This window comes from Triticum aestivum, chromosome 7A (assembly GCF_018294505.1).
Source record: "Triticum aestivum cultivar Chinese Spring chromosome 7A, IWGSC CS RefSeq v2.1, whole genome shotgun sequence".
NCBI classification, from domain to species: domain Eukaryota; kingdom Viridiplantae; phylum Streptophyta; class Magnoliopsida; order Poales; family Poaceae; genus Triticum; species Triticum aestivum.
In genome coordinates, this window is record NC_057812.1 from 486,983,007 (window position 1) to 486,996,722 (window position 13,716).

A 13,716-nucleotide genomic window follows, 5' to 3' on the forward strand; every position below is an offset into this window, starting at 1 on the left:
AACGCCGCAGTGGCCGCACTAGCCCGCGTCGGCCCCAGCCGCGCCAACCGCGCCGCCCGCGCCGGTCCAACTCCCACCGCCGCCGCCCAGCTCCGGACTGGGCCAGTCCACACCAGGAGGACTTCCGATCCAGGAGATCCGGTTTCCGCCGTCACCGTCCCCGATCCCGGCCTGGCTAACCGGGACGTCGCCACCGCCAGTTTACACAGAGGCCGGGGACCCACCGGTACCCACGCTGCAGTCTGGGGCCTCGTCCGGCTCCGCGAGGGCCTACGACGGCCTCCCCACCGTTGACCGGGCGTCGTCAACATCACTGCTCCGCACCGCCGAGCGGGTCGGCCATGGCGCGCCGGCCCAGACGCCGCCATGGTTCGCCAAGATCGATTTCGCCACTTATGACGGCACGGAGGACCCGCTTGACTGGCTCAACCAGTGTGAGCAGTTTTTCCGTGGCCAGCGCACGCTCGCGTCGGAGCGCAGTTGGCTGGCATCCTACCACCTCCGCGGTGCAGCCCAGACCTGGTACTATGCCCTCGAGCAGGACGAGGGCAGCATGCCCCCTTGGGAGCGCTTCCGCGAGCTCTGCCTCCTTCGCTTTGGGCCTCCGATTCGCGGGAGCCGCCTGGCAGAGCTCGGCAGCCTTCCCTTCACCTCCAAAGTGCAGGACTTCACCGACCGTTTCCAGGCCCTGGCATGCCATGCGTCGGGCGTGACGCCGCACCAGCGGGCCAACCTCTTTGTCGGTGGACTTCCGGATCACATCCGCGTGGACGTGGAGCTTCGGGGACCCCAGGATCTCTAGTCGGCCATGTACTACGCCCGCGCATTCAAACGTCGCGCGGTGGCCATCCAGCAGGAATCACCGTCCCGGACCGCTGGGTCGCTACCCTGGCCAGATCCCGCTCAGGGTCGGCCTGCTCAGGCTTCCACCGCACCCCTCGTCGCGACCGCGGCGCGCCCGTTCCGCCGGCTCACCTCGGTCGAGCTACTCGAGCGTCGCCGCCAAGGGCTGTGCTTCAACTATGACGAACCCTACACGCTCGGCCACGCCTGCCCGCGACTCTTCTACCTGGAGGTTGCAGACTACATTCCGGAGGACGCCGTCGCCGCCGACCTTGCCGCCCCAGCTGTCGCGAAGGTGTTTGACGCTGGTTGATCACCTCGAGGAGTTCAACAAGCGCTTTCCCACCTTACAGCTCGAGGACGAGCTGTTTGTGGAGGCGGGGAGAAGTGTTATGACCAGCATATTAGGGGCTTAGCCCAATTATCTTATCGTATTAGGATCGTTTGCTTAGGAGTCAAGTAAACCTCTCTATATAAGGAAAGGAGATGTATCAATCTAATCAAGCAAGAAGCAATCAATATTTGCTCGGCTTCCCTTAGGGAGTCGGGAGACCTAAACCCTAGCTGCCTCTTGCGTCCGCCGCCGTTACACCAGCCGCAAGGACGGCGCCCGGCCGCCGCGCAATCTCCTCCTCCCTCCTTCCCTTACAGGCTACGCCCTAGACCAGGTAGAACCCTAGTTTCTACCAGTGTTCCAGGATGCGAGCAGGGCTTGGAGTTGCTCGGTAATCAGCTTGAGCTGCTGAATGATGGTCGTCTGCTTGTCGTCGCCGTGTGCCATGGTAGAGTAGTGGTTAGCTCATGGATCAATATGTTATGGGCTAGTTTTCGATGGAGTTCATGGGGAGAGCAAAGAAGGTTGTACATCACAGGTCTCGACCTGATGGGGTAACGTGATAACTTGTGCTCACCTTCGTGCGTTAGGAGAGGCAGAAGCTGAGTCTGCTTTGGGGAAGGCATTTGTACACATGGGCTGCCTCTTATATTAGGCTAGAGCCGAACTAACCTAGGAAACAATAGTTGACTAAGATAGTTTGTATCCTACAGGGGTATTGCATACTTATTTTAAACTATTGTTTCCTAACCTTCAGTAAGGACTCTAGACCAACTCTCACCTGGACGCTATTTACTGCCTAGGCTTCTGGTTTACTGCTGCTGATCCTAATGCACTACCTGCTACATCTGGAATAGAACTGCTGCTGCCATCAATTTTCTTGCGACACCTCTGGTATGTGTGGGCCCCAAAAGGAGTCCACAACAACTTATCTCTTAGCTTTACCTCCAACACAAGTTTGCTCATGCAAGGATGCAATTCTTGAACATGACCAACCTGCCATAGCCTTAATATAGATTTATGCAGTGACTGGCTGGAAAATGAAACTGAAACAACTTAAAAGTAATGTTGTGTTTCAAAATGTTCGCATTATGTTTGGGGTAGGGCTGCGCTGATCATTTTTCTTCCATTTCGTTAATGTTAATCTTTCTTACTAGTTACGACGAGTACCCTAAGCTGGTTTGTTTAGCCTACACAGCTACGCACTCTTAGCCCAAAGCATATACTGCCTCCATTCACTTCTAACTACGGAAGCTTAAGGGAACTTTTGGCACTTTTGAACAAGTGAATGCAATATATTATTGAATACTTAGATTGTCCGTTTGTAAACAATCTCAGAGCCTTCTTCACAAAAATATTTAAACAATAGTGTACTTTGTGCACATATGCTCTCAGCTAGACAAAAGAGAAGGTCCATGTCAGTTGGTCACGTACCGCATTTGAGGTATGGAGTACGAACATGCTTTATTTTAGTTCATTTTATAAATGTTCATGGGTTATATCTACACTTTATTACATAATCCGTAATCAAACTGTCAACTTCAAAAGGAATTTTAAAATTATTTACTTAGGGCCCGTTTGGAACTCCTCCAGCTCCGCTCCGCCAATTCCGTGCACGGAGCAGAGTCGAACACTGCAGCTGCAAAAGCAGCTCCACGAAACTATGTTGGGCCGCAGTGCAAATCGGAGAAGTTGGGGAAGCCTGGAAGTTGCAACGGGATCCTAAAAAACACGGAGTTGGCCTAAATTACAACCCACTGCCACCGGTAAGTGGAAAAATGGCATGTTCTTTAGAGTCGGGAAAATTTCGCATATCAGCCACCAAACAGGTGATGCCGGTCACCAGAGAAGCTGGCATCAATGATGTGAAGCAAGAACTGAGGATTTGATGAGGCAGTGTGAGTTTTAAACAGGCAATTAATAAGCTTAGCTCTACGCGAGAAACCATGTCAAAGATAGACTGTTCACATGCATGCAAGTAAGTGCTGGACAGATTCTATGAGCGATACATGTAAATCAGCAATAACTAACAGCCGCAGAAAGAATGGAGTTACAAAATGAATGAATGTGCAAAAAAGGACAGAAAGCAGGGGTGGAGCTACTTGGAGCTAGGGTCAAATTTTATTTTAGTAGTGATTAGGTGCTGTTCCGACGGTTAGGCACGAAGGAAGGCGAAAGGGACATCTATAAGATGGCCAAGATCCGAGAGAGGAAGACGAGGGATATTGGCCAAGTCAAATGCATCAAGGACAGAGCAGGCCAACTCTTGGTGAAGGACAAGGAGATTAAGCATAGATGGCGGGAGTACTTCGACAAGCTGTTCAATGGGGAGAATGAGAGTTCTACCATTGAACCGGATGACTCCTTTGATGAGACCAGCATGTGTTTTGTGCGGCGAATCCAGGAGTCTGAGGTCAAGGAGGGTTTAGAACGGATGAAACGAGGCAAGGCAATGGGCCCTGATTGTATCCCCATTGAGATGTGGAAAGGCCTCAGGGACATAGTGATAGTATGGCTAACCAAGCTTTTCAGCCTCATTTTTCGGGCAAACAAGATGCCAGAAGAATGGAGACGGAGTGTATTAGTACCAACCTTCAAGAACAAGGGGGGTGTTCAGAGTTGTACTAATTACCGTGGAATTAAGCTGATGAGTCATACAATGAAGCTATGGGAGAGAGTCCTTGAGCACCGCTTAAGAAGAATGACAAGCATGACCAAAAATCAGTTTGGTTTCATGCCTGGGAGGTCGACCATGGAAGCCATTTTCTTGGTACGACAACTTATGGAGAGATACAGGGAGCAAAAGAAGGACTTGCATATGGTGTTCATTGACTTGGAGAAGGCCTATGATAAGATACCACGGAATGTCATGTGGTGGGACTTGGAGAAACACAAAGTCCCAGCAAAGTACATTACCCTCATCAAGGACATGTACAATAATGTTGTGACAAGTGTTCGAACAAGTGATGTCGACACTGATGACTTCCCGATTAAGATAGGACTGCATCAGGGGTCAGCTTTGAGCCCTTATATTTTTGCCTTGATGATGGATGAGGTCACAAGGGATATACAAGGAGATATTCCATGGTGTATGCTCTTTGCAGATGATGTGGCGCTAGTTGACGATAGTCGGACGGGGGCAAATAGGAAGTTATGGAGAGAAATCTTGGAATTGAAAGGGTTTAGGCTTAGTAGAACTAAAACCGAGTAATGGTCAGGTGGTACCTCAGAAGGACACCTTTCGATATTTGGGGTCAATGCTGCAGGAGGATGGGGGTATTGATGAAGATGTGAACCATCGAATCAAAGCCGGATGGATGAAGTGGCGCCAAGCTTCTTGCATTCTCTGTGACAAGAGAGTGCCACAGAAGCTAAAAGGCAAGTTCTACAGTACGACTGTTCGACCCGCAATGTTGTATGGCGCTGAGTGTTGGCCGACTAAAAGGCGACATGTTCAACAGTTAGGTGTGGCGAAGATGCGTATGTTGAGATGGATGTGTGGCCACACGAGGAAGGATCAAGTTCGGAATGATGATATACGAGATGGAGTTGGGGTAGCACCAATTGAAGAGAAGCTTGTCCAACATCGTCTGAGATGGTTTGGGCATATTTAGTGCAGGCCCTCGGAAGCTCCAGTGCATAGCGGACGGCTAAAGCATGCAGAGAATGTCAAGGGAGGTCGGGGTAGACCGAATTTGACATGGGTGGAGTCCGTTAAGAGAGACCTGAAGGATTAGAGTATCACCAAAGAACTAGCTATGGACAGGGGTGCGTGAAAGCCTGCTATCCATGTGCCAGAGCCATGAGTTGGTCGCGAGATCTTATGGGTTTCGCCTCTAGCCTACCCCAACTTGTTTGGGACTATAGGTGCTGTTGTTTGCCTGTGCACCAGGTTAAACTGACAACGGTGCATCAGGTCGGAGAGACGAACACGCAGAAGCCTTGTTTTGGGCATGGCATTATGGGCTGCAGCCTTTTGGTAGGGTTTGCTGTGGCTGGGCATCAAGCAGTCAACCAAGAGATGGAAGTGCAGGAGCTGGAGAGCAACAAATCGATCTTTCGTCCCCTTGATCGATCAAGCATGCCGTCACACAAACAGGCGACTGGTCAATGGACCACAACGGACGGCCGATGTTGTGCCCCTTCCTCCAGCTGCCCAGCTCAAGGTATCATATGTAGATGTCCTAAATCTCAATTCTCGGGTTATGAAGTGCAAATCGTCCTTCCTGACTATCTCAGTTCTTTATTTTTAATTCTCTGCACTAGGTTGTTGCGAAGCAAAGATTTCAGTTTATTAATCTATGTCAAATGTGCATAGGCCCGGCACACGGCAGAGCCTATGCCAGCCCCACAAGACAGGGAGAAGACGGCCGACACTGCGCTGATCTATCAACACCGCGACCAAGCAGCTCTAGCGCGGTACCTTTTATTTTCCATTGTTAGTATTTGGTAATAATTGTTCATTCTCAGTTCTTGCCATTATTTGTCTAAGATATTGCCAATAGATTAAACCTAATTCAGATAATAGGAGTTTTGGCAAAATGTGGGGCATTGGCTATGGGTTTTACTCCTAATTAGGATATTACTTCGTTCAGCTGAGTGATTTTCCAAGTATTAATTTGGAAACGCATAACATCATTTCCAAGTAAATTAATAAAGCATTTTGATTTGTATTTTTTTGTATGTATACATCTTCTGCTATTATGTCAGATAATCCATGCTAGGAGTTACAGAACACATTTATCTAGCACACTTTTGCGTAAAAAATTAAAACCATGTTAAAGCGGTGCATCAGGGTGAATTTTCCAGCTCCACCCCTGACAGAAAGGACAAGTAACTGAGCAAACCAGATTGAAACACTCGCATGCTAAATAGCCTAGAATGATCTTTCCATTCCAGGTTAACAGCATCGTGTTGGAAGTCGGGAAAAAATGTAAATCGATTAATAAACACATAATTTTCTACGGCCTCGCGCCTTAGTTCAATTAAGTTTTGTTTGATGCAGCGCTAGAGAGATACATACCCAGTAGCTGTTAGCGTCATCCACATTGGGGAAGCTGGTGACCGATTGCTGGCCGCTACCAGATCCATACGGCACGTCGTGGGAATGCAGCCGAAACTTGGTCCTCTCATGCATCAACTTGATCACTGATCCGTAGGAAATCTAACAAGGAATTGGAGAAACAATCGCGTCACTGATCCGATCCATAGTGGTCCCAGTTCCAAACACAGAACGCTAATCAGCTTAACGCCCTAACCCGGCCATCCCAAATCGCAACCTTACCAGGAGGGAGGCGGAAATGAATTACCCACCTCGACAGCGGTGTCCGGGTCGGCGGCATAGGACTGCGACGGCGACGCCTCGGGGAGGTCGAGGCCGAGGTAGAGCACAAGCGCGAGCGCGAACGACGCGGCGGCCATCGCGAGCAGCAGAGCCAGGAACCAGGTTCTCTGCCAGAACGGCACCGCCTCCTCCTCCTCCTCCCGCTCGCCGCGGCGCCTTATCCGCTCGCGCGCGAGGGCGCCGGCGAGGCTGGTGGTCGCTGCCTCCGACGGCTTCGCCTCGGCGGAGGCGGGCTTGCGGCGGGAGAGGACCGGCGCCTGGGGTGTGGACGGCGCCACCGCGGCGGTGTCGACGGGGCAGCGAAGGGAAGCTTCTAGAAGGTTCGCGCGTACGCCACTGCTTCGCCGCGGTGAACTCAGGTCGCAAGGAGCAGGCGAATTGCGCGCCGTTTGTATTTGTGATGAGTGCTTGTTTTTCGTTTACTTTTCTGCTTGGAGGACCAGAGAGGAAGCTCCGGTAGTCCGGTTTCTCGCCGCCACGTCATGGCAGGGGGTACCCGGCGAATGGGAGGCGTCAGCGTGGCAGTTATGGTGATATGGCGAAACGCCATTGGTTCAATAATCTGCTCCTCGTGGCAACGGCTTTTGTGGAGGAGGCAGGGGTTTGAGTCGACTCTGCTGGTCTGCTCTGCCGGTCAACATACGGTCTGCTTTTGGTGGATCGGAGGGCTATCGTCCCGTTTCGCTCTTCTTTATTTCGCCTTTTTTTTCATGTTTATATTAGAGCATGTACAATGATGACATATGAATACATATGTCTCATGATAAAAAGTAATTTGAGTCATCTATATTAATTTTTTCTCTCCAAAGCAACTTCAATGGGGCAACCCATTTCGTCCGCACATGTTCGTTTGGATCCGCGCGGACAAAAATGACGGCCCAACGCAAAGACCCATTTTTTTTGCGTCCGCTTTGTGTCTATGCGGATCCATTTTTATCCCAAATTTGAGACTGAAATGGGTCCGAAGCGGACACAAAGCGGGCGCTTTTGGTGGCTTCTTCGTCCGGCTGCGTCCGCTGCACATGCATGCTGGCCCATCTGTCATCCAACAAAAGAGTCCACTCATCCATCCCATCCCTTTCTCTCTCCTCCTTTCCTCTTTGTCGCCGCCCACGACGGCGCGGGCACAGAGCACGTCGCGGTTTCGATGCAGCTGGGTTGTAACACCCACGATGCGGCTATATCTCCCACGTGTCGGAGCACGACTTAGAGGCATAACCGCATAGTAGATGTGACACTCTCGATTCAATCATACACTAATCATACACACAAATGTGTACGATCAAGATCAAGGACTCACGGGGAGATATCACAACACAATTCTAGACACAAATCAAAATAATACAAGCTTTATATTACAAGACAGGGGCCTCGAGGGCTCGAATACACAAGAGTCAGCGGAAGCAACAATATTTGAGTACATACATAAGTTAAACAAGATTGCCTTAAGAAGGCTAGCACAAAAGCAACAACGAACGAAAAGGCAAGGCCTCCTGCCTGGGAGCCTCCTAACTACTCCTAGTCGTATGCGGTCTTCACGTAGTAGTAAGCATCCTCCGGGTAGTAGTAGTCACCGGTGGCGTCGTCTAGCTCCTGGGATCCGTCATCTGGTCGCAACAATCGGGTATGGGGAAAAAGGAGTAGCAAAGCAACCATGAGTACTCATCCAAAGTACTCGCAAGACTTACATCAGATCTAAACTAAGTATGCATCTGTGTCAAAGGAATGGGTCGTATCTGTGGACTAAACTGCAGAATGCCAGAAGGGAAGGGGAAAGCCTAGCCTGTCGAAGACTAGCATCTTCTGGAAACCATCATCTTGCAGCAACAAGAGGGAGTAGAGTAGCATAAAGTAAAGTAGCAGTAATGTTATCAACCTCGGCCAGAGATCCTTTCTCGACTCCCTGCGAGAAAGCAATCCCAGAGCCATACTATCCAATTATCATTTCATATCCAAGTCTCATATCCATTTCTCATCTCAAGTATCCAGTTCTAGTTGTATCGATCGGGATACAACTCCAAGTGTCCGTTACCGTAGGACAGGCTGTTGATAGATGTTTTCTTCCCTGCAGGGGTGCACCAACTTACCCACTACGCTCGATTAACTCCGGCCGAACACACTTTCCTGGGTCATGCTCGGCCTCGGCCAAACAATACGCCACAACCCGACCTAGGCTTAATAGAGAGGCCAGCACGCCGGACTAAAACTATGCCCCCAGGGGTCATGGGCCATCACCCCGGGAACTCCTGCACGTTGCGTGGGCGGCCGGTGAGCAGACCTAGCTACCACCTTCAACAAGGCAGGTGCTTACGCAGTCCAACCCGGCGCGCGCCGCTCAGTCGTTGACGTCTATTAAGCTTCGGCTGATGCATACGATGCAGAACGCCCATACTATGCCCACGTGATGGTTAGTGCTATCAGGCCAGAGGCCCCTCAGATCAAATATCCAACTCATAGTGGATTAGGAACGCGCGGTAACAAGCAGAGACTCACGAAAGATGTGACCCCGTTGCCCCGTCTCGAGTACTTGCGGCAAGGGCTAAGAATGCCCGGCCACGCCTCGTAAATATCTCGCGGGCACCTTCCAGGTCAACCCGACTCCACATCACTCGCTATTAAGCTCGCGCGGGTACCCCTCAGGGTCGACCCGTCTTTAGTAACATGGCGCAGTGTAAAGTCATAGTAACCATAGTAACTATGTGTCTAACACCAAGGGGAAAACCCGAGGAATCACCCCCGGTGAATTCCACTCGATGTTGTCATCAAGGTGAACGTAAGAGGATCCACCCTCGAGGTTCTCGTTTGATGGGACGACAGAGCCGTAACGGAAGTGGTTAAGGAGGAAATCACCCTCGATGACCTCGACCGTAAAGCTACACTACGGAGATCTCATCAGGAGTGATGTAAGAGGTTCCACCCTCGGCACTCGATGGTAACTCTCCAGAGTCGTACAACTAGGGGGTGATGTGTGGTGTCGGAGCCTAGACATCGATCACGTTGATCGAGTCATCGAACATAAAGCGGGACAACTGGGACAAGGTGGGGTCACTGATGGATCACTAACCATCCTATACTAAGCAGTTTAGGATAAGCAGGTAAGGTATGAAAGCAGGTAACAACAACAGGCTATGCATCAGAGTAGGATCATACAGAAAGCAGTAGCAGTTCTAATGCAAGCATGAGAGGAAAAGAAATGGGTGATATTGGAATGCTCAAGGGGGCTTGCTTGCCTGGTTGCTCAGACAAGAAGGAGGGGTCGTCGGTGACGTAGTCGATCACAGCGGCATCATCAGTCTCGGGGTCTACCGAAGAGAAGAGGGGGAAGAAACAGTAAATACAGAGCAAACAATGCATCACAAGGCACAACATGACGACGGGCAGAGCTAGGGCTGCCCTAACGTAGTACTACACGTTGCAGACGGAGGGGATAAACATCCGAGGATGAATTCCCGGCGTTAGGCGGATTCTGGACAAATGAAAGAGAGGGAACGGTTCCATGTTCAGCATGCTAGGGGCATGTGACAGATGAACGGGCCGCGTATTCGGATTCGTTGGATTTTTCTGAGCAACTTTCATATAGAAAACATTTTCATCCGAGCTACGGTTTAATTTCTACAAATTTCTAAAGATTTAAACAATAACTTGGAATTATTTTAATTACAGAAAAAGATATATGACATCAGCATGATGTCACAATGACATCAGCAGGTCAACAGACGGCTGACCAGGTCAAACCTGACCTGTGGGTCCAGTGGGACCTACATGTCAGCCTCTGTTATTTTAACACTGGATCAAAACTAAACTAGCACAGATAATTAGAGGAGTGGGCCCCGGGCGTCAGTGAATGTTTTAGGTTAACTAATCCTTTTTATTTATAAAACGCTATTAGACTAATATAATAGAGGGGGGCCCACATGTCAGCGCGAGGGATGAACAGTGCCCCGCGTTGACTTTGGTCAACGCGGTCAAAAGGGCGCAAGTGCCCACTCGTCAGCGATCATGGATGGGTCCCACGCGGCGCCAGCTCAGCGGGGCCGGCGACTCGTCGGCAGCGATGCCAGAATGCGGCGGAGGCCTCGGGACTCGTCGGAAAACGCGCTCTGGCCACCGTTTTGCACGCGCGAGGTGGCGTTCGAAAGAGGGGAGCGAGGCGCGTCAGGTGGCGCTAACGGTTGGCCTCGGGAAGACCTAAAACGACGACGGCACGCGGCGAGGCGGACACCGGAGTTCGGCCATCTCCGCCAATGGCGATAGAGGGCACGGGGAGGGGATCTAGCGGCACGAGCGGCCGCAGTGAGGGGACATGAGCATGTTCGAGTGCTCGGGCGGGCAGGTCAACGACCACAACGTCGGCGGCGAGCCTCGCGGCGGAGCTGCGTTCGGGCGGCGACGGGAACGGCGGCTACGGCTACTAGGAGAGGCCGAGGAGAGGGGAGATCGAAGCGGCTGCTCACTGCGGGTGTAGGGAAGTGGACAAGGGAGCCGGAGGGAGCTCGACGGCGACGTACGGTGGCGGTGATCCCGGGCGAACGGAGGTTGAAGACGACGGCGTGACGGCGCTCTAGGGGCGACGAGCTCAAGTCCGTGGTCGGAGAAGATGTAGCTAGGCACGGCAGCACTCGGGGACTTGTCGGAGAGGGGAAGGGACATCGGTGGCCGCGGTCAGCACGGCGTCGCGGCCATGGACGCGCTCGGAAGCGGTGGATCTAAAGGGAGAGAGGAGAGGAAGAGCGGGCGGAGTGGGCGAGGGAAAGTGGGAGTGGCGGCAGGTGAGGGGGAGGACTCGAGGCGTCGAGGGGGCGCTCTTATCCCCTCCCTCGTTGTCGACGGCGAGGCGGTCCGGCGGGGCTCGCCCCTGTTGCGACCCCGGTCGGGGGAACAGGGGGAGAAGGCGACCCGAGGAGGGGCTGGGCCGGACTAGCTGGAGTGGGCCGAGGCTCGGGCCAGGCACTGTGCACTTGGCCCAGTGCACAGTGGATTGTGCTCTTTCTCTTTCTTTTTTACTTTTGCTTTTTTTCTTTTTACAGAAAGGGGTTTAGTAATATTTTGACCTTCCATAAGATTTTGCAAAAATGTGAAACTTGGTCACATAATTACTTTGCAATATCCAGCACTGCCACGAAAAGTTTGGGCATTTTTGGAGTTCAATTGAATTTACACAATAAAGAAAAGGGCATTTTAAAGGCTATTTTTTCTCTGTTAAAATGCATTAGGACCATTTAGAGTTGATGATGATGTTGTGTTCCTTAACAAATAATTGTCATGGAATTTTTGACAAATGATGAACAATTTTTCCAGCAACTTTTGAGCAACTTCAAACTTCACTTGAATTTGAATTGACTGGAATTTCCAAATGGGTATTGAACAAAGGTGATTAAGAACTGTTTGGAAAATGATTAGTTTAATCATAGAGGGTTACTGTAGCATGACACTGGGGGTGTTACAAATCTCCTCCACTACAAGAAATATCGTCCCGAGATTTAAGTGCGAAAGTAAAGAGTAACTTCGAAAGAACTGACCCTTATAGGGTTAATTATCTGGTGAATAATTCAGGGAATGTAGCAGAAGTGTCTCTCGAGTTGAAATTTAAGAAAACATCGAGAGCAAAATCTGAAGGTACAATGGGCAGTTTCAAGTGAATGGACAAACGATCGATACCTGAACAGAGTGTGAGAAGGGGGGGTCAGAGCATCAGGAATAGATTAGCTCTCGAACGGTGGCTCGTGACAACACACAAAGCCAAGAGCAATTGATACTTCGGAATATAGGATATACATGAGAGTCAGGTTCTGATCCTGTGGAACTGTGGGTTATGGGCCCACCATGTGGGTTAAAATAGAAGGAGCGATGACATCTTGCACGGTCATGATAGCAAGGCATGTCAGAGGGCAGCCTGTCAGCTATGTCAGCAACAATGTCGGTACCAGGGGCGAGGGACGAAGAGAACCATTATCCTGCTCATTGAACGAGGCGGGCCATTAGGCAAAGTTCTCGTCCATCGGTGGTTACCGGAATGTCAACAGCAATAATAACAAGGTCTTTACTGACAGAGTTGTACATTGAGGTGCTTACCTAAGCAAGAAATTATCTCTACTGTGATAATTTAGTTTACCAGAAAGGTTAAACAAAAGAATGGAAAGGAAAATATGATTAGTATATTAATCAGAGCAATGGAAAGGAAAATGTGTTTAAGCACAATTATCAGGAGTATATCTTTCCCAAGGACAAGCAGAGGATGATATCCATGACAAGATAGTAAGTAGATAACCAATTAGGTAAAGGGAAAGAAATTTCATGACATTACCCATACAATGGTGTTTGGATAATTAATAAAGAAAATTTTGTATCATGCTTCAAATGTTCTTATTGGAGATCGTATTACCACAGACATGCTTCGAGATAGCAAAGACATGGTTTCAAGCAAAGGTCAGACTCTGGATACACCAAGGATCCATCGGAAACAATTAAAAAAATAAGTCATACAATTTTAGCAGGGAAAAGATGAGGGTGTGGCCGACGGGCTCAGCCGCAATCCATCGACATGTCAAAAAGGATGTAATTTCAAAATTATGTGAACAAGTTTGTGTTGGGGAAAGGACAAGAATGTTGTCGATGATAACACAAATCATCAAGGGTGAATGGTATTTCTCATCATGAATTCGATTGATATCCTGGAAAAGCTCAGAATGTTAATGATGATCACGACACATTAGTCGAGAGATTTCATGAAGACGTAATCGATCGGCGATGACATCCAGTCAAAGGAATGATGAATCGAAAGGTTATTGGAACCATGGGTACGACACAAACTCGAAATTAAGCTTGCTGTTCAAGGAGAAATGATAAGATGAGAAAGATCGACGTAAGCTTAGCTCATCGTCGGAAGTTGCTCCGAGCATAAGGACCAGGTAGCACAGTTAAAAAGTTGACAAGATAAAATATATAGCCGACCAGGCTAGGAATGATGTGATGGGGTATAAAGCTTCCCAGTATCAAGTACTAGGTGTAATGCCAGAAGGTAATTCGGAGTAGAGGTTGGTCGGGGGAATGATTGGCACAGGCTAAGTAATTGTAACTTACCAAATAAATGGAATCAAGGAGGAAATATGGTCGGGACCATAACTACAAGGGATCCAATTCACAATACTGGGAGAATTATTCAAATGATTAAATATCCTTGCAAGAAGCTTTCATG

General features: G+C 49.8%; 1 protein-coding gene across 1 annotated transcript in view; it reads right to left on the bottom strand.

The window, feature by feature from the left end:
- LOC123147718 (stromal cell-derived factor 2-like protein) overlaps positions 1–6,941 on the bottom strand; it is a 20,518-nt gene extending 13,577 nt beyond the window's left edge. Inside the window, exons 1-2 of the mRNA XM_044567011.1 lie at positions 6,491–6,941; positions 6,201–6,341 (exon numbers count right to left, since the gene is read on the bottom strand). Coding sequence (XP_044422946.1) covers positions 6,201–6,341; positions 6,491–6,598 — 249 coding nt within the window. The 5' untranslated portion in view covers positions 6,599–6,941. The remainder of the gene's footprint in view (positions 1–6,200; positions 6,342–6,490) is intronic.
- Positions 6,942–13,716: the final 6,775 nt, after the last annotated feature.